The following is a 20,521-nucleotide window of genomic DNA, read 5'->3' on the forward strand; positions in this document are numbered from 1 at the left end:
AGATCTTGTGGCTTTGGAGAGACAGGTGGATCAAAGGTCGGTGTCCGAGCAGATCGGAGTGTCATGGGAGGTGGAAGATCTAAGGCTGTGTGCCCAGAGACCCAAGATCTTTGGGCACAGAGCTCGGAAAAAGCGGCGCAACAGACTTTTAACATCATAAACCAGCAAGTTGTTTGTTATGTCTCTCCACTTGCTGTGAAATGAAGACACCTCTTTCTGCCTTATCAGAGAGAGGGAGCCTGTGGTATGTCGAATACCCAATGAACGAGTAGTCTTTGGAGTACTGCAAGTCTGTGTCTTTGCTGTTGCCTTGTTGAGTGCTCAGTGGTGGGTGCCGATGTTTTTTTTTGCCGGTGGGGAGGAGGGGGGGGATCGTTGCTTGCTGCCACTTACTCGTGGGAGGAAGAGGGGCTGGGGGAGACTTTGAGGTTCTAACATTTAACTGTCATTCATTCTTTGGGGGCACTCCTCTGTTTTTGTGGATGTTTGTGAAGAGGAAGCGTTTCAGGATGTATATTGTATACATTTCTCTGACATTAAATGTACCTTTAAAACCTTTGATCTTGTTTACCCTCCATGATTTTGCCCTTTATCTTGTTATTAACATGAACTTCACTTGCCCCATCTACCTCTTGGTTAATGTCTCCCATTATTATTGAACAATGTGCGTGCAAACCTATAGAATTGCCTAAATTATGTCACACCCAAAATTACAAGCATGGTTTGGTGGTTGTTATTTTTTGTAACTCCAAAACATAAACCTGTTCAAAAAAAACATGGGGAAACAGGGAGAATGTTTACACTTCATTTTTACATTTAGTGAGCTACACACTTATGACATGGTGGCATGATGACGTTTGCCATTCACTTACTTTTACATATAACCTGTAATGAATTGTGTTAACAAAAAATGCTTAATCAAACAATATATTTACAATATTACTGGAATATTAAATACACAACACTCCTCACTGCTGAGCTATAAACCCCAACTCAATATAGGTGCATCTCAACTATTATACCTATTTATTTTATTTCTTTAGCGATACAATGCATAGTAGGCCCTTTGAGCCATTCTGCCCAGTGACCCCTGTCAAACCCAATTAACCCTAAACTATTCAAGGGACAATTTACAATGAACAATTAGCCTATCCAGTACTTCTTTGGACCATTGGAGGAAGCTGGAGGACCCAGAGAGAACCCACGCATTCCATGGGTAGGAATTACAGTGACTCCTGACAGAATGGTGCTGGATACTGTGCGTGTGTATGAGTGAGCGTGTGTGTGTGTGTGTACATCATTCAGGCCTAATGATTTAATTGCTGTGGAGGATTTCTCATTCTTTGTGGGATAACACCTTTCCTGACTGGGGAGGTCACTCTGTTTTGCAAATGAGACTTGCGGCTGTGAAACAATCTCAGGTTCTGGGGATCCATCCCTGGTGGTCGTAGGATTTGACTCTGGGACTGCAGGAAGTGGTTCTGACAGTTCTGGATACCTGTCTACCACGGACATGCTGGCATCCTGAACAAGGCATGGCAAGCTGCTCAATCTGCAGATCTATCCCAGGCCATCAGAAAAAGCTTCAAGCCATTCCTTTCGTTCTGACCACACCTTGATGACTGGCATGTAGCTCCTCCGACACTTGGTGATACAACTCTCGATCTATATACAAAGCAACCTCCATTAAAGACAAGTTCATCCCAATGCTGGTAAAAATGGGGGAAATAGGGACTCTCCACTGCACATTCCAGTCATTTTGGGTGGTTGTGTAGTCCTGAGATAGGTGGGGTCTTTTCTGGTTTCCCTTTGGATCATTTCACCCATGATAGGCTTTCAATCTGCATTAAGTGAGAATCTGTCAAGAGGAGTGATCTCTTTGGTAAATTTTTCAGGTATTTCCTTTTTCATAGGTAAAGGGGACAATTCATCAGCATTTCCATGATGATCTCTCCTCTCTATTTGATCTTGTAATTGTGTCCTCCAAGAAAAAGAGCCCATCTCTGCATTCGTGCTGCTGCTGTTAGTGGAACAGCCTTCTGTAGAATGAAAATGGACACTAGTGGTTGATGATCAGTAATGAGGATAAAAACTCTCTTCCAGAGATACCAGTTGAAACATTTCACACCCCAAACCAGACTGAAGGTCCTTCTGTCAATCTATGTGTAGCTTTTCTCTGCAGCGGTAAGGGATGCAAGTCATGGGGCGTTCCCTTCCATCATTCATAATATGTGATATGACTAAACTATACCATAAGGCCAAGTGTTACAGGCAAGCTTCACTGGACGATGTGGATTACGATGTGTGTGTACAGTGTATGACATCATCATTTCCTTTGTCTTTTGGAAAGCCACCTCTCACTGCTTTGTCCATTGCCATTTCTACCCAATCTTCAGTAATGAGTTCAAGGGATGAAGCACGGTAGCCATATTCGGTGGGACCTGCTATAGTAACTGACAAATCCTAATAAGGACTGCAACTGTGACACGCCCTTTGGCCTTGGGGTTGAGTTATTATTGCTTGTATTTTCTCAGCACACTTGCATAGTTCTTAAGTGTCAATGGTATTGTCACGGTAAGTGATGCTTGGTTTGAATTCACACTTCTTGTGTCATGCTCTGAGCCCATAATCTTCAAATATTTTTAACAGTGCCTTGAGAATTTGGAGATGTACCTTGACATCTTTACCAGTAACAGTGATGACTTCCAGATAACTGAGTGCCTGGGCAGCCTTGCAGCAGCTGGCCCTCAGCTCTCTGCTGCTCTAAAAATAATCCTATTATAGTGATAACACCCTTTGTGAGTGTTTATGGTGAGAAACAATTTGGACTCTTCTTCCGTCTTAATCTGTGGGTTGACCTCAGCTAAATCCACTTTGGTGAAGTGTTTTCCTCCAGAAAGATTTGTAATGATATCCTCTATCCTGGACAGAGGGTATTGATCTACTTTCAGTACTGGGTTGATGGTGACCTTAAAGTCGCCACAGATCCTGGCAAACCCATTCTTCTTAGCTACTGGAACCACAGGCATTGCTGATGGCCTCCACTCATCCTTGAACAGAATTCCTTCAGCCTCATGGGATCGAGTTCACTGGCTCCTTTATCACAGATGGTATAAGGAACTGGATGGGCTTTGTAAAGCCTGGGTGTGGCATTTTCATTTAGCTCTACTTTAGCCTTGATACGTTTGAGTTTTCCAATGCATCCTTGAACATTGCTATGGCATCACCCAGTACTTTCTTAATTTTGTTTTCAGTTGGCTCTATTGCAAGGGATGTGGCATGCAAACGATGGATGGATCTCCAATCAAGTTGTAGTTGTCTCAGCCAATCACAACCCCACAATGCTGTTTTTTCAATGTGGTTTGCTGGTTCTTGTACTTCATTGTTATGTATGTCATTTCTACAGGTAATTTTCTCCGGTGTAAGTTCTTAGTTGGATATCTGCCGGCTTCAGTTCAGTATCTTTAAAATACCATTCAATCTCATTTTATGGAATAACGAAACAGGAGAGCCAGTGTCTAATTCCATTTCAATTAATTTGCTGATCACATCTGGTGTGAGCCATATTGCCTGTCCATTGTTAGTTTTTACATTGTGAATTTCAAGGGTACCCAAGTCCTGTGATCATTATCAGATTTTTCATCAACAGCATGTAAATTAGTGCTCTTTTTGAAACTGAAACTTTACTTTCTTTTAATCTTTTTCTCTACCCTGTGCAGTCCATTTATTTTTATCTGCCTGACATGCTCTTTGTACATGCTCCAACTTTGTTGCATTTTCTGCAAGATATGCCTTTAAACCTATATTGGTTTGGTGTATGAAACCCTCTGCCACAACGCTACCTCTGCCACAATGCTACCACTATTTGTTCAGCAAGCCAGATTTCAGTTAGGGCATTGCGATCTTATTCTCATTCATATTCATTCCTGACCTCAACTCAATTGTGTCTGCTGTTTTTATTGAGACAGCAATTTCAACTACTCTTTTAAATGTGAGTTGCACTTCAGTTAGAAGCTGTTTTTGGATACTTTCTTGTAAAAGTATCAGTAAGTTTATCACTGAGCTAATAATGCTCAGACAATCTCTTCAGTTCAGCCAGGTACGCTGAAATGAACTCCCCTTCCTTTTGATTCCGCTTATGAAACCTAAAACATTCTGCAATCAACAATGTTTTATGGTTCTAAATATTCCTGCATTATGTTCATGATATCAATAAAGCTCATTTTGGCTGTTTTGTTTGGAGCCATTAAACTTCGAAGCAAACTGTATGCTCTCCCTCCTAATGCACTCAGCAAAACTGGCACTCGTTTCGCATCAGCTCTTCCATTTAAAATACTACTCAATTCACTCAGTATACATCAGTCAGTTATCTTTTGTGCAATCGAAAGTTTCTATCTTTCCAATGTAGCAATCCGTTTCTGCTTTTTCAAAATTTAAGATTAAGATCACCTGGTACTCACTGCGTATGTACCCGTGAATTCCATCCGTTTTCAGCCTTTTTTTTTAACTTAACCATCTCTTTCCTTTCAAAAGAGCATGCATTGCACTGGTTTCTTTTAATTCAATCGTTTCTCACTATGCTTTTTATTAACTTGAATGTCCCCCTTTATTTCTACAGGTAGGTAGCTGTCTTGGGTTCATTTAAAACTTCATCGCCACTGTTATGTTTTGTAACTCCAAAAGATAAAACTAATTGATAGAAAAACAAGGGGAGACCGGGAGAGTGTGTACACTTCATTTTTTCTTTCAGGATGCGCACACTTACGATGTGGTGGTGTGATGATGTATCCCATAAACAACAAAGAATATTTAATCAAACAACACATTTACAATAATACTCAAATATTACAAAAATATTAAATACATGACAGTGATAGCCCCAATGTGTTCCAGTATCACCACAGCCTTCCTGGCTGTAAAATATGTATTTGTGACGACTTGTTGTCTCCCTTGTGCTTATGATCAAGAATGTCTCAGAGTAGCTGCAGGGTACTCTAAGGGGAGGGTGAGCAGGCAAAGGCTGTGAAACACATTGGTACTGTGACAGAAGTAGAGAAAGTACAAGGTCCTGCAATGCAAATTGAAGAAGTTCAGAGATGAACTTGAAAGCAGGACCTCAAAAGGCAGTAATCCCAGGATTAATCTTTGCACTAGTAAGCATAACAACAGGAGAATGAATTAAAGACTTTGACTGGAGAATCAGTACAGGAGAGAGGGATTTGCAGTCCTGGGACATTGGGACCTGATCTGTGCAAGCAGGAGGGATTATACCTATATAGGACTAGAATCAGCATGGAACAAAAAAACACTACAGCACATGAACAGTCTTTTTAGCTCCCTTTTTCCAACCCTAAGATAAATCGCTTCTGCCTGCTCGTGATCCATACCTTGTCATTCCCTGAATATTCACGTGTCTATCTAAAAGCCTTTTAAACAAAATGATCATTTCTGCTTCTATCACTACCTCAGGCAGCACATTCCAGGCATCAATGAATCCCTGTGTAAAAAAAAAACTTGCCCGCACATCTTGAGCTCTTCTCACCTTAAATATATGCTCTCCAGTACTATTAATTATTTAGCAATACAGCGTAGCGTAGGCCCTTCCAGCCCCTTGAGTCACGCTACCACAGCATCCACTGACAAACCTGATTAACACTAACCTAATCATGGGACAATTTACAGACTGATTAACCTACCCAGTGCTCCTTTTGGTCTGTGGGAGGAAACTGGAGCACCTGGAGAAAATCCACACATTCAACTCCTTAAAGAGCAGTGGCAGAATTGAACACCAAAGTCTGAAATGCCCTGAGCTGTAATATTGTTGTGCTAACCACTGAAGTACCATGTCGCCCATTACTTCACATTTTGACCCTGAGTAAGACTCTGACTGTCTACCCTATCTAAGTCGCTCACAATTTTGTGAACTTCAAAAAGGTCTCCCCTCAATCTCTGACACTCCAGAGAAGAGTTTGTCCAACTTCTACTTATAGATCCTACTTTTGAATCCAGGCAACATACCTCACTCTACCCTTTACAAAGCTTCCACATCCTTCCTGTAATGGGACAACAGAAATGAACACAATACTATAAATACAACCTAACCAAATTTTAACTAACTGCAACATGACCTCCGTATTTTTATACTCAGTGCCCTGGCTGATGAAGTTAATCCTTGAACAATCTCCATGCATTTTCTAATGATGTTCTGATGGATCTAAGCGGAATCCGATTAGGATGGAAATGCAAAGTAGACCTTCGGCCCTTCAAGACACACTGCCTAGCAATTCCCTTCCAATTTAACCCTAGCCTAATGATGGGACAATTTACAATGACCAATTAACCTACAAACCGGCACATCTTTGGACTGTGGGAGGAAACCCACCATGTCAATGGGACAATATACAAACTGCTTACCGGGAGCAGCGAGAACAGAACCCCGGTCGCTGGTACTGTAAAGCATTGAGCTAACCACTACACTACTGTGGCAGCCCTTTCAAGGACAGAAATAAATCAGGACACAGTGTAAAATAATGTTACAATGGCAAACATGGAGGCATTGCATCTCAATAATGTGTTGAGGATTTACCTTGTGAACATAGCTTATTGTGAATACTTTTCCACAGTAAGAGCTATTCACAAGTTGGCTCCTCAACATATTGATTCAAATTTAGATACACAAATATATATGACATAACTGCACTTAAGGAGGCATAGCTACACAGTGTTGAGGAAAGGGAACTGATATTCCAGGAGACTTAGCAAGAAGGGATGAAGGAAGGGGAGGCAGAACATTGTCAAAGGAAGAAGAAATCAGTGTAATAGTGAGGAAGGATATTAGCTCTAAGAATATTGCTATGGAATCTTTATGAGTGAACTAAAAAATCACTTAGGGCTAGATAATGTTAGTGGGGGTTGATATGTAAATCCTTGGACAGTAACTGGAGATGCAGTGGAAGCTGTAAATAGCAAATTAGAGATGTTTCTGATAAAGGTATGACAATAACTATGTGACTGCAATCTGCATATCGATTGGACAAATCAAATTATCAATAGGGGAATTGAAAAGATGATGCCTAATAAATTCTTAGGAGCCCTAATATTCAAGAGATACATCAATGAACTAGATGAGAGAATCAAGTATAAGATCTCCAGGTTTGCAGGTAACACAAAACTGGGTGTTAAAGCAGATGCAGCGTAATTTGGACAGATTAATACAATTGGTTGGATTATGGATAAATGTGAGGTTATCATCTTTGGCTCAAAAAACAGAAAGACAAGCTATTATCTAAATGATAACGGTTACGAAAGAGGGAGCTGCACAGACTTGTGTGTTTTCGCTGGCTGCGCCTGTTAATGAACGTAGGTGCAGCAGATGCTTAAGAAGGCAAATGGAACTTTGGCAGCATAGCAAATTGATTCAAATACAGGAGCAGGGATGCCTTGCTGGAGATCCCCAAAATCCCAATTACGCAGGGTCCAGGGATGGTCAGCCCATGTGTGCTGTATTAGTCTCCTTGTTGGAGGAAGGATGCTCTGGCTACGGAGATGGTGTAGTGAAGGTTCACAGACTGATTTCTGGGTAAGGGAAGACTGATATACGAGGACAGATTAGATTGATTCAGCTTGTATTCACTAAAATTATGAAGAATCAAACCTAGACAGACTAGATGCAGGAAGGATGCTCCTAATGGTGGAAAACTGGTTCAAGGATCCCAGTCCAATAACAATAAGTGAGCAAATGAGGAAACTTCTCACAAGGGTGATGAACATGTGGAATTCTCTACCACTCACTCAGCGGTTTAAGGGTTACGATCTTGCTCTTAGCAACCAGGACCTCCCAGGTTGCCAGCAGCTAACGCAAGGAAAGACCATGAACATGAATGAGTATTTGGGATTGATGGGGATGGACCTGTTGATTTTGTTGGGGCAGCAGACAACTTCTGTTGAGTGGAAATGGGGCATCTCCGCATGCTTTTTCTCCTCAACGGGTCCCCCTCCCCGAGGTGCAGCAATCAAGGGCTGGGTATTGCTGGCCAGAGCTGGGAGAGCCGACCTGTCTCACCCACTCACTGAATCTGTGAGGCTGGCTGGCAGCCGTTCTTCCCATGCCTGCTCACTCTCCCATCACATTTTGTTTCTGCAATCCTCCCCCTAAGCCATGTGTTGTTCATTTCTGACGTACAACAGTTCTCAGGAATAGAGCCCTGCCATAAACACTAGAGATCCCGCAGAGGCTGGAAATCCTGAGGAATTCACATAAAATGCTGGAGGAACTCAGCAAGTCAGGCAGCTTCCATGGGAGAAAGTAAACAGTGGCTGAGACTCTTCATCAGGACTGGAACGGAAGGGGACAGATGCCAGAATGATGAGGAATAACAAGACAGTGTTCATGGGCAGAATGTTGGCACAATCTGGGGTGTGCCTGTGGTCTAGGGAATAAGGAATACAGAGAGAGAGCTGAAACAGAAGGCAGAATTTAGATGACCAGCTATAATCATGTTGAATGGTGGGACAGACTCAAAGGGCTGAATGGCCTCTTGGTGCTCTCCTGTTTCCTATGTTTCTATTTGTCCCAATAATTCATCTACCTGGTTGTGACCGCTGCAAGCTGTTATACACAGCAAATTTAATTTTGCCTATTTAATTTCTTTTTTCTAGTGACACTATTTGCCACTTGTCTTTAGTTTCTGCTATTGATTTCACTTCAGAATGTTTATTATTATCACTGTCTTGCATGATGTAAAATTTGTGGCAGCAAGACGATGCAAAGACATAAAATTACTAAATGTTACAAAATAAATAAATAATGCAAAAGTAAGGAGTAATGAGGTAAGAGTCATGGGTCCACGGACCATTTAGAAACACGGTAACAGAGGGATGAAGCTGTGGGTCTTCAGGCTCCTGCATCTCCTCCCTAATTGAGTTCTAAGTTTCCCACCCTGTCAAGAAACTCAAACCATCATAACAGCCCCAGAAAAATTGTCCTGCAAGGAACTGGCTTCCGGCCTGTCTGATGTGCACTAACATAATGTTTAGTCAGTGCTGCAGGTCCAAGGTGTCACAGGCTGGCAGGGTCCAGGATCAGGGAGCATTGGTTGTCTGTCAGGTCAGGAGGTCACATTAGTACTAGGTTCAGATAATAATTCAGGAAATAGATGCAATACTGTCCTTTAATACAGAGGAAATAGAATATAAATGTAATTCTTTCACACGTGTACACATCACTCATGTATCACATACAATTTTGAAGTCTTTATTTGGGGAAGGGATACTTGACTCAAAGTCAGTGCAGAGAAAGCACACTGGGTAGATTCTGTGATGGAAAGATTGAAGTATGTGGAGAGACTGAGCAGGTTAGGTCTATGCTTATTGAGTTTGGAAGAATGAGAGGTGATCTTATTAAAAGACAATGATTCCATGATTCTGAGGAGGATAGAAAAGGTGGCACGGAGCAGATGCTTCCCCTGAGGGTGGAGGGGAAATGTGGGTATTGAGAACATAGTTTCAGAATAAATAGTTGATCATTTAAGGCAACTCATTTTGAAGCTTTGAAATCCTCTGTCCAGTAGAGTTGTAATCATTATTTAAAGTTGTGAGACACGGGTTTTGATCTAAAGGTGGATCAAGGGTTTGGGTAACAGATAGGAAAAGAAGTTGAAGCTAAGATTGGATCAGCCATGTTATTAAACAGCAGAGCAAGCTCGAGAGGCAGAGTAGCCCACTCTCTTTTTTATTTCTTAACATTCTTAGTAAGAAAGTTTAGTACTAACCTTTCCCATCCCGCAATTCGATTTCCTTGTCATCAATAATCCAACGATAACAGGGAAACTCCATGTACTCGCCGCTGGGCGTTTTTATGGTAATATATTTACAGTACCAATCATCTTGTACCCAGTACTTGCGCTTCTCAATCTTCACCAGCAGGATCTCTCCTATATCGCTCGACACAGTCATATCATATGAATCCACCTGCAGGGGCAGAGGGGAGAGTTAATGGTATGCAAACAGGAAAAAGATTAGGTAGCAGGCAGGTGACACTGGGCCAATGTTTATGAAGGGAAATTTCCAAATTTCCATATTTCCCTACAACAAATAAAGTCTCAGTTTCCCTGTTCTTATTATACCGAATTAGGGTTTAGCACATGTAGAGAATGAAACATAGAACCACAAGAATTGTTCATTGAATGTTCCTCTTCACATTTCAAGTCAATTATTGCTGTGGTGAAAGTGAAGAGATCCACTTTCCTTACATGCAGCTCTCTACTTTGAACATGCACAGCAATTGATCCTCACAATTCTTTCCACAGCAAGTTGTGGATCTACAGGGTCCTGCATCTCCTCTCTGGCTGGTCTAGAAAATGGGAATATCTGAACCTACGACCCTCTGCATTGGAAACTCCAATCAGAGAATGATGTCACCCGCCAGAATGTCCTCCATTTATAGAAATTCGCAAGATTCTTTGGTGACATACCAAATATCCTCATACAAAAGAAAGTTTATAGGTCATGGCTGTAAACTAATTACATTTTCTGGGATGGTATTTAAAATTTTTATTTTAGGGAATTTCCAGGAATCTTATTGATTATTGATACTCCAAAGGTAGAAATAGCTGGAAAAGACCAGCGGGAACCAGCTGGCTGGACGGCCAGCTATTTCAAGACGTGCAGCCCAATAGCTAGTTTTGCAACTACATTGCAAGTCCCTTCAGCTTAGCATGTGGTCACAGCAGCATCGCCAATCTGTAATATCTGTTCCATCCAGAATCTAGCAGTTGCTTATAGAACACAGTGCAAACCACTCAGTGCGCAAACTTTTGACCTGCTCTAACATCAATCTAAACCTTCCCACTCAATAGTCCTCCATTTACTATCATTATATGCCTATATCAGTGTCTCTTAAATGTCCCTGATGTATCTGCCTCTACCATGTGTTCCAGGCACCTACCACTCTCTGTGTAATAAAATGTACCCCTATCATCCCTCCTAGACTTATCTCCAATCACCTTAAAATCATGCCCCCTCAATTTCACCCTGGGATAAAGCCTTTGGCTATCTACTCTATTGTTTTTATCATCCTGTACATCTCTATCAAGCCAACTCTCATCCTCCTTCACTCCAAAGAGAAAAACCTCCCCTCATAAGACATGCTCTCCAATCCAGGCAGCATCCTGGTAAATCTCCTCTGCACCCTTTCTAAAGCTTCCACATCCTTCCTATAATGAGAGGACCAAAAATGAACACAATATCCAAGTGTGGTCTAACCAGGGTTTTACGGAGTTGCAACATTACCTTATAACTCGATCCCCTGACATTGGTTGTAATTTAAACTGGGAGTTCGGTGGAGTTTATGAAGGGAATGGAGGGATGTGGATGATACACAGGGGTAGGACATTTAGTATAAATCGGGATAACATTGAGGAGCAAATGGCCTGTCTGATGCAGTACTCTTCCACGTTCTAACACATTACAGGATAGCTGGTTGAGCAAGTGAGCATAGCTAGAGAGCAGCATCCCAGTTACCCAGTAATATAGATCCAAATGAAACAGCTGAGAACACCTGAAGGCAGAAAACCTGCACACTACAGAACAGATGGGGGCAGGGAGAGCACAGAAGCCCAGTAACTCACTGACAGCAATGACATGCTCAGGCTTTTCAGTGCTGTCAATGCCGTCTCCAGCTCCACTACACTGAGGGTCAGGAATGGATGTGACTATACCATAATCAGTGAGGCAACTGGAGCACACAGGAGGGGACACTCTGCAGACCTCCTCAATTGTGGCTTGGAGCATCCTTGGCTCTGCCTCACGTTGTCTCACTGATGAGAAGTCAGGAAGGAAATGAAAAGCAAACCCTTGGGAGCAGATGGCATCCCAAATGAAGAACTAAATCCTAGCAGTGAAGAGCATTGTCGTGAATCTACAGCCTCACCTCCATCGCCAGAACGGTAGGATAAACCAGGGAACCTTGGGGTCATTGTAGTTGTGACCACCTTTAAGAAAGTTGAAACTGTCAGTCATCACCAGAGAGGGTCTCGCTGCTGCCTGGCACATTGCTGGGATCCACCTCATACACTTCTTCCAATCATGGTGTATAATCCATCCATGTAGGGAAACAGTGGAATGTTCTTCAACATATGATTACCCCAGGAGCAGGGCAGTGAGGAGCATCAGCCCCTATTCATCAATTGCTGGTCTATAACAATCTCACCAATCAGTTAGGAGCGGCCTCGGCATGCTCTCGTCATATCCAGCTGAACTAAGAACGTTATCTCAATTTTACACTTGTTCCACAACAATATGCAAAAAGTAAATTAACTAATCTTGATGAAGACTGGTGTCAAGCAATTGCTCAATACTCTGATTGTCTTCCTCCCTGCATTGCTACACCTCGCCCCCAAGAGGCTCCTGCAGGAATGCAGTTAATCTCCAGCAAACAGTGCAAGCAAAGGCAACAGTACCAAGCTCAGCCAACCTCAGCAGTTGAGCTGCAGCACGCAGGCAAAGTATGTCATTGTGCAGATTCAGATGCTGTGCTCCAAGCCAGTATTGACTCATTCACCAATAGACAATAGACAATGGACAGTAGGTGCAGGAGTAGGCCATTTGGCCCTTCTAGCCAGTACTGCCATTCACTGTGATCATGGCTGATCATACACAATCAGTACCCCGTTCCTGCCCTCTCCCTATATCCCTTCACCCCGCTATCTATAAGAGCTCTATCTAACTCTGTCTTGAATGCATCCAGAGACTTGGCCTCCACTGCCTTCTGGGGCAGAGCATTCCACATATCCACCACTCTCTGGGCGAAAAAGTTTTTCCGCATCTCTGTCCTAAATGGCCTACCCCTTATTCTTAAACTGTGGCCTCTAGTTCTGGACTCACCCATCAGCAGGAACGTGCTTCCTGCCTCCAGTGTGTCCAATCCCTTAATAATCTTATATGTTTCAATCAGATCCCCTCTCATCCTTCTAAATTCCAGTGTATACAAGCCCAGTCGCTCCAATCTTTCAACATATGACAGTCCCGCCATTCCGGGAATTAACCTTGTGAACCTACGCTGCACTCCCTCAATAGCAAGAATGTCCTTCCTCAAATTTGGAGACCAAAACTGCACACAATACTCCAGGTGGGGTCTCACCAGGGCCCTGTACAGCTGCAGAAGGACCTCTTTACTCCTATACTCAATTCCTCTTGTTATAAAGGCCAACATGCCATTAGCTTTCTTCACTGCCTGCTGTACTTGCATGCTTGCTTTCATTGACTGATGTACAAGAACACCTAGATCTCGTTGTACTTCCCCTTTTCCTAACTTGACTCCATTTAGATAATCTGCCTTCCTGTTCTTGCCACCAAAGTGGATAACCTCATATTTATCCACATTAAACTGCATCTGCCATACATTTGCCCACTCACCCAACCTGTCCAAGTCACCCTGCATTCTCATAACATCCTCCTGACATTTCACACTGCCACCCAGCTTTGTGTCATCAGCAAATTTGCTAATGTTACTTTTAATCCCTTCATCTAAATCATTAATGTATATTGTAAACAGCTGCGGTCCCAGCACCGAACCTTGCGGTACCCCACTGGTCACAGCCTGCCATTCTGAAAGGGACCCGTTAATCGCTACTCTTTGTTTCCTGTCAGCCAGCCAATTTTCAATCCATGTCAGTACTCTGCCCCCAATACCATGTGCCCTAATTTTGCCCACTAATCTCCTATGTGGGACTTTATCAAAAGCTTTCTGGAAGTCCAGGGACACTACATCCACTGGCTCTCCCTTGTCCATTTTCATAGTTACATCCTCAAAAAACTCCAGAAGATTAGTCAAGCATGATTTTCCCTTCATAAATCCATGCTGACTCAGACTGATCCTTCTACTGCTATCCAAATGTGTCATAATTTCCTCTTTTATAATTGACTCCAGCATCTTTCCCACCACTGACGTCAGGCTAACCAGTCTATAATTCCCTGTTTTCTCTCTCCCTCCTTTCTTGAAAAGTGGGACAACATTAGCCACCCTCCAATCAGCAGGAACTGTTCCTAAATCTATAGAGCATTGGAAAATGATTACCAATGCGTCCACGATTTCTAGAGCCACCTCTTTAAGTACCCTGGGTTGCAGACCAAAGCACACAGGAGCACGGATATCAACAGGCATAAAACAAAGGTCTTCTTCCAGTCTGCCTCTGCTATTCAACATACTGTCCGGCAAGTAAGGTCCACACTAGGATGCTGGACAATATGGGGCACCTCCTATAAACCTCACAACGAAGCCAGGCATTAGTAAGAAAATTCACTAATATCTTGAGTTCGCAAATATGTTCTTGGACAGCTCAGAAAAATAGTGTTTAAAGATAAAGATCTTAAACACTGTTTAATCTTATTGTTTTACTGGGCAGAATTCTTGCATGGCCCTACTCTCATAGATGGGGGCCATCTGCAAATCTACTTCCAAGAAAAATCACCAGCACAGTTTTCTTAAATTCTCCGGATGCAATGGAAGGAAAACTGAAACAAGTCGGCATGCTCTCCCAACCAAGGCCTTAATTCCATTCTGTTGGTGCTAGTGGACCCATCGTATTATAAGCCTACCTTACAGCAGAATCCCAAATCACTCTACTCCAAATGACATCTCCGGAAGAGATCAACAGATAAGCAAAGACCAGGAGCACAGTGTCTATGGCAAGCAAGAGATGCCTATCTAAGCATTTGCCTATGCTTGGTCTACGTGCCTCTAACTCTTCCTGTCCATGTACCGGTCTGTCATGTAAGGGCAGAAACTGTACCCACCACTACAGCTTCTTGTGACAGCACTGTCCACATATCCACCAGCCTTTGTGTGAAAAAGATGTTGCTCAGGTCCCCTTTAGATCTTTCCTTTCTCACCTTAAACCTAAGTCCTCTAATCACAGATTCCCTTACCCTGGTAAAAAAAAAGTTACCATCTGTCTGCTGCCTCACAGCCTCAGTTGTGTGTGGAGTTTGATGTTTCCTCTATAACTACTTGGGTTTTCTCATACAACCCAAAACTTTGCTGGTAGGTTAATCGGTTACTGAGAATTGCTCTTAGTATAGATTTACTGAGGAAAAGAATCACAAATCAGTCTCAACAGATAGTGCAAATACCGAATCAGAGTAGGCACAAGTAATCCTGGCTAAAAAAGATATAGATTTTGCAACAAATCACATTATGAGAGTGATGCAGAGGAGATTTACAAGGACGTTACCGTGACAGGAAAACTACTGTGGAGAAAGACTGGGTAGGTCAAAGAGTGATTTAATGAGGTGTTTGAAATAATATAGGGTTGATAAAAAGGAGGCAGAGGGTCTCAGAAACCATGACCAGAAAGTTAAAGAAACTGACGGATTAGAGGGAGATGGGGAGAGAGAGGGGAGACTCGGGCATCTCTTTTGAAGTAGTGGGGTGTGGATGCACTGACTGAAAGGGCAGGAGATCAGGAACATGGTCTCATTTGAATGTCACCTGGAGCAGTGGATGGGATGATGAGGTATGGTGGAAGGTGTGAGAGGGAGTGAGGTTCAGGGTGTGAGTTGAGTCTGGGGATGGGGTGAGGTGAAGGATCAGGGAGGTTTATTGGGTTGACAGCAGTAGAAGAGGGGAGAATGGGGACGGAGAGACTAGGAGTTGTTGTGGAGAGAAAGGGGTGAAGATAGAGTGGAGAGTGTTGTGGGGGATGGGGGAGGGAGAATTGGGGAGTTGTGGAGGATGGGGAGAGAGAGGAGCTGAAGAATGGAGGAAGGGGAGAGAAGGGGTGCGGAAGAGGTGGGGGCAGAGGGGCTGCGGAAAAGCTGGGGGATTGGGGCTTCGGAGGAGGTGGACGGAGAGGGGCCACTAAGGACTGAGTATGTGGAGGTGGGGCTGAGGAAAAGAAGGATCCGGAGTGGAGAGGGACGCGGAGGAGGAAAAGAGGGATTTGTGGAGGTGCAGCCTCTTGCAACCGAACAGCGCGGTCTATCTGAATGAGAGGTCTTACCGCTCCCCGCTCGAAGTCATTATAGAGCGGTTTGTCCAGCAGGGTCTTCTCGCTGCAGCCCTCGCTGCCCATCAGCGTCAGGTAGATGTAGTCATCGGTGCCCGCAAACCACTGCTGCCCAGTCGCCACCGTCACCGTGTAGGAAAACATTGTGTCAGGATCGGATCCGGGTGGGTTATGTTCGGGTCTGCTCCCGGTGGCTGGAAATAGATCTGGTCCTGCTCCGGGTCCGGCGTTCGTTGTGGTGCGGGAGCTCCACTGCCCCAGTAGCTGTTCGGCGCATGTGGGGCGGATCCCCTCCACTCGCCCCAGAGTGAAGCAACAGGTCAGCGGAACTAGGGGGAGGTGCCGGCGGCTCCGTTTCACCACCGGCGCGGGACTGCAGCTCCACCTGCGGATCGGCGCTGGCGGGAGCATGAGGTCAAGGTAAAGCAGCCCGGGAGCCGTCGCCCACCTTGTTCTACCCTTCACCGAAGTTCTACCACAGCACCATATTTCTCCACTCAGTCCCCGTCTCTGCTAAGGTCTAGACCTCCAATAAAAACATTGAACAGTCCCCTAGTGCGGTAAGATAGAATTTTGACTTACACCTTATACTGTAGTCTACCTTATTGTCCACTGATGTCTATTATAAACCCACGGACTCTCACAGCGACCTGGATTATTCCTCTTCCCACCCTGTTACTTGTAAAAATGCCACCCCCTTCACACAATTCCTCCGTCTCCGTCGCATCTGCTCTCAGGATGAGGCTTTTCATTCCAGAACGAAGGAGATGTCCTCCTTCAAAGAAAGGGGCTTCCCTTCCTCCACCATCAACGCAGCCCTCACCTCCATTTCTTCCGTTTCGCACATGCCTGCCTCACCCCATCGTCCCACCAGCCCACCAGGGATAGGATTCCTGTTGTCCTCACCTACCACCTCACCAGCTTCCGGGTCCAGCGCATAATTCTCCATAACCCGCCATCTCCAACGGGATCCTAACACCAAGCACCGCCACCCCCTACCCCCGATCTGTTTTCCGTAGGGATCGGTCCCTGCGCGACTTTCTTGTCTATTCGTCCCCCCGCATCGATCTCCCTCCTGGAACTTACCCTTACAAGCGGAACAAGTGTTACACCTGCTCCTACACCTCCTCCCTCACCACCATTCAGGGTCCCAAACAATCCTCCCAGATGAGGTGACACTTCAACTATGAGCCTGTTGGGGTCATACACTGTGTACGGTGCTCCCGGTGTAGATTTGAGAGATGGCTTTGCCGAGCACCTATGCTCCGTCCGCCAGTAAAAGCAGGACCTCCCAGTGGCCACCTATTTTAATTCCACTTCCCATTTCTATTCCGACATGTCAATCCATGGCCTCCTCTACTGTTGCGTTGAGGCCACACTTAGGTTGGATGAACACCTTTTATTCCGTCTGGGTAGCCTCCAACCGGACGGTATGAACCTCGATTTCTCGAACTTCCGGTGATCCCACCCCCTTCACCATTCCCATTCCCCTTTCCCCTCTCTCAACTTATCTCCTTGCCTGCCCATCTCCTCCCTCTGGTGTTCTTCTCCCTTTTCTTTTTTTCATGGTCTTCTGTCCTCTCCTATTCATTCCCCTTTCTCCAGCCCTGTATCTCTTTCATCAATCAACCTCACAACTCTTTATTTCAACCTTCTCCACCCTCGGGGTTTCACCTATCACCTTGTGTTTCTCCCTCCCCTTCTCCCACCTTCTAACTTTGACTCCTCTTCTTTTTTTTCCCCTCCAGTCCTGCTGCAGGGTCTCAGCCCGAAACACCGGCTGTACTCTTTTCCATAGATGCTGCCTGCCCTGATGAGTTCCTCCAGCATTTTGTGTGTGTTGTTTGGATTTGCAACATCTGCAGATTTTCCTTTCTTTGTCTACCTTCACCGCACATTTTCTGTAGCTGTTGCACTTTGCACTTTATTCTGCATTGTTATTGTTTCACCTTGTTCTACCTCAATGCATTGTAGTAATGGATTGATCTGTATGGACCAAATTTTTCACTGTACCTCAGTATATGTGACAATAATAAATCTTATTAATCAAGTTTGGATGAATCCACTGCCCTCCAGTGGATTCATCCACCAAACATCCACCAGCCTCTGGGTGACGGAATTTCTCCGTCTCTCTGCCCTAACCAGCCCACCCTTACTTTGAGACTGTGACACAAATTCTTGGCTCCTTTGTCAGGAGCACATTTCTCACATTGCTCCTTCCCAGTCCTACACAGGCTGGGATTAAGTTGCATTTATTTCAATGCAAGAGGTCTGACAGGTAAGGCAGATAAACTCAGGGCATAGAAAGTTATGTGGAGCTAGGATATTACAGCCTTTATAGAAACATGGTTAAGGGAAGGACAGGACTGACAGCTAAATACTCCAGAGTACAGGTGATATATAGCTAGGATAGAGATGGAGGAAAGAGAAGGAAGAGGATGCATTTCTGAATAAAGAGAACATTACTGCAGCTGTCCAAGTTGAAATTACCGAGGGATTGTCTAGTGAGGTCTTATGGGTGGTATTGAGATATAAGAACAGGCCGATCCTGTTGTGGTGTTGTTCTATAGACTGCAAATAGTCAATGGGAATTAGAGGAACAAATATGCAAGAAGAATGCAGAAGGATGCAAAAATAATAGGGCTGTTATAGTGGAGAATTTTAACTTTACTAACATAGACTGGGATTCAAAACTCAAAAAAATTATTATGAAAGTACATATAGGTCACCATATATTACCATGAGATTAATTTTCTTGTGGGCATTCACAGTAAATACAAAGAAACACAATAGAATCAATGAAAACTGCACACAATTGCAACCAACCAATGTACAAAAACAAAACTGGAAAAAAAATAACAAATATATAAATAAATACTGAGAATATAAGTCACAGACTCCTTGAAAGTGAGTCCATAGGGTGTGCAATCAGTCAGTATTGAGGTGAAGGAAGTTGTCCACTCTGGCTCAGGCGTCTGATGGTTGAAGGGTAGTTGTTCCTGAACCAGTTGGTATGGGACCCAAGGCTCCTGTACCTCCTTCTTGATGGCAGCAGCAAGAAGAGATATTGACCTGAATGGTGGGGGTCCTTGATGTTGGATGCTGCTCTCTTGCCACAGCACCTCTTGTAGATGTTCTCAATGGTGGGGACATCTTTACCTGTGATAGACATTCCATCATAGGTAAAGCCCTCCCCACCAGTAAGCACATTACTGAGGACTTGGAAGGGGTGGAATTTGTAATATTCAGTAAGGGCTCTTCAGGCAATATATAGAATGCCTTATTGGGGAAAGGGCAAAGCTTGATCTACTCATGGGAAATAGGGCGTCACAAGTGTGGGAGCACTTTGAGATAAGTGTCTATAGTTCCAATAGTTCAATTAGTTATAAATTAGGAAAGGCGTGGTAGTGTAGTGATTAGTGTAATGCTACAATAGCACCAGCGACCTGGGTTCAATTCCCACCGCTGACAGTAAGGAGTTTGTACATTCTCCCTATGACCATGTCACTTTCTTCTGGTTGCTCCGGTTTCCTCCCATGTTCCAAAGATGTACAGATTAGTAGGTTAATTGATAACATGGGTGTAACTGGGCCAGAAGGGGGCAAGGAAGCAAAAAGGAAATTATAGACCTGTTAGCTTGACATCGGTGGTTGGGAAGTTGTTGGAGTCGATTATCAAGGATGAGGTTACGGATTACCTGGAGGCATATGACAAGATAGGCAGAACTCAGCATGGTTTCCTTAAAGGAAAATCCTGCCTGACAAACCTAGTGCAATTTTTTGAGGAAATTACAAGTAGGCTATACAAGGGAGATGCAGTGGATGTTGTGTATTTGGATTTTCAGAAGGCCTTTAACAAGGTGCTGCACATGAGGCTGCTAAACAAGATAAGAGCCCATGGAATTACGGAAAAGTTACATACGTGGAAAGAGCGTTGGTTGATTGGCAGGAAGCAGAGTGGGAATAAAGGGATCCCATTCTGGTTGCCTGCCGGTTACCAGTGGTGTTCCACAGGGGTCTGTGTTGGGGCCGCTTCTTTTTATGTTATATATCAATGATTTGGATTATGGAATAGATGGCTTTGTGGCTAAGTTTGCTGATGATACAAAGGTAGGTGGAGGGGCTGGTAGTGCTGAGGAAACAGAGAGTCTGCAGAGAGACTTGATAGATTGGGGGAATGGGTAAAGAAGTGGCAAATGAATTACAATGTCGGAAAGTGTACGGTCATGCACTTTGGTAGAAGAAATAAGTGGGCAGACTATTATTTAAGTGGGGAGAGAATTCGAAGTTCTGAGATGCAACAGGACTTGGGAGTCCTCGTGCAGGATACCCTTAAGGTTAACCTCCAGGTTGAGTCGGTGGTGAAGAAGGCGAATGCAATGTTGGCATTCATTTCTAGAGGAATAGAGTATAGGAGCAGGGATGTGATGTTGAGGCTCTATAAGGCACTGGTAAGACTTCACTTTGAATACTGTTGCAGTTTTGGACTCCTTATTTAAGAAAAGATGTGCTGACATT

General features: G+C 43.9%; 1 protein-coding gene across 1 annotated transcript in view; it reads right to left on the reverse strand.

Moving 5' to 3' along the window:
• Positions 1–16,325, reverse strand: part of LOC140714192 (polyunsaturated fatty acid 5-lipoxygenase-like) — a 68,483-nt gene extending 52,158 nt beyond the window's left edge. The window contains exons 1-2 of the mRNA XM_073025100.1: positions 15,999–16,325; positions 9,771–9,969 (exon numbers count right to left, since the gene is read on the reverse strand). Coding sequence (XP_072881201.1) covers positions 9,771–9,969; positions 15,999–16,148 — 349 coding nt within the window. The 5' untranslated portion in view covers positions 16,149–16,325. The remainder of the gene's footprint in view (positions 1–9,770; positions 9,970–15,998) is intronic.
• Positions 16,326–20,521: the final 4,196 nt, after the last annotated feature.

This window comes from Hemitrygon akajei, chromosome 21 (assembly GCF_048418815.1).
Source record: "Hemitrygon akajei chromosome 21, sHemAka1.3, whole genome shotgun sequence".
Lineage (NCBI taxonomy): Eukaryota > Metazoa > Chordata > Chondrichthyes > Myliobatiformes > Dasyatidae > Hemitrygon > Hemitrygon akajei.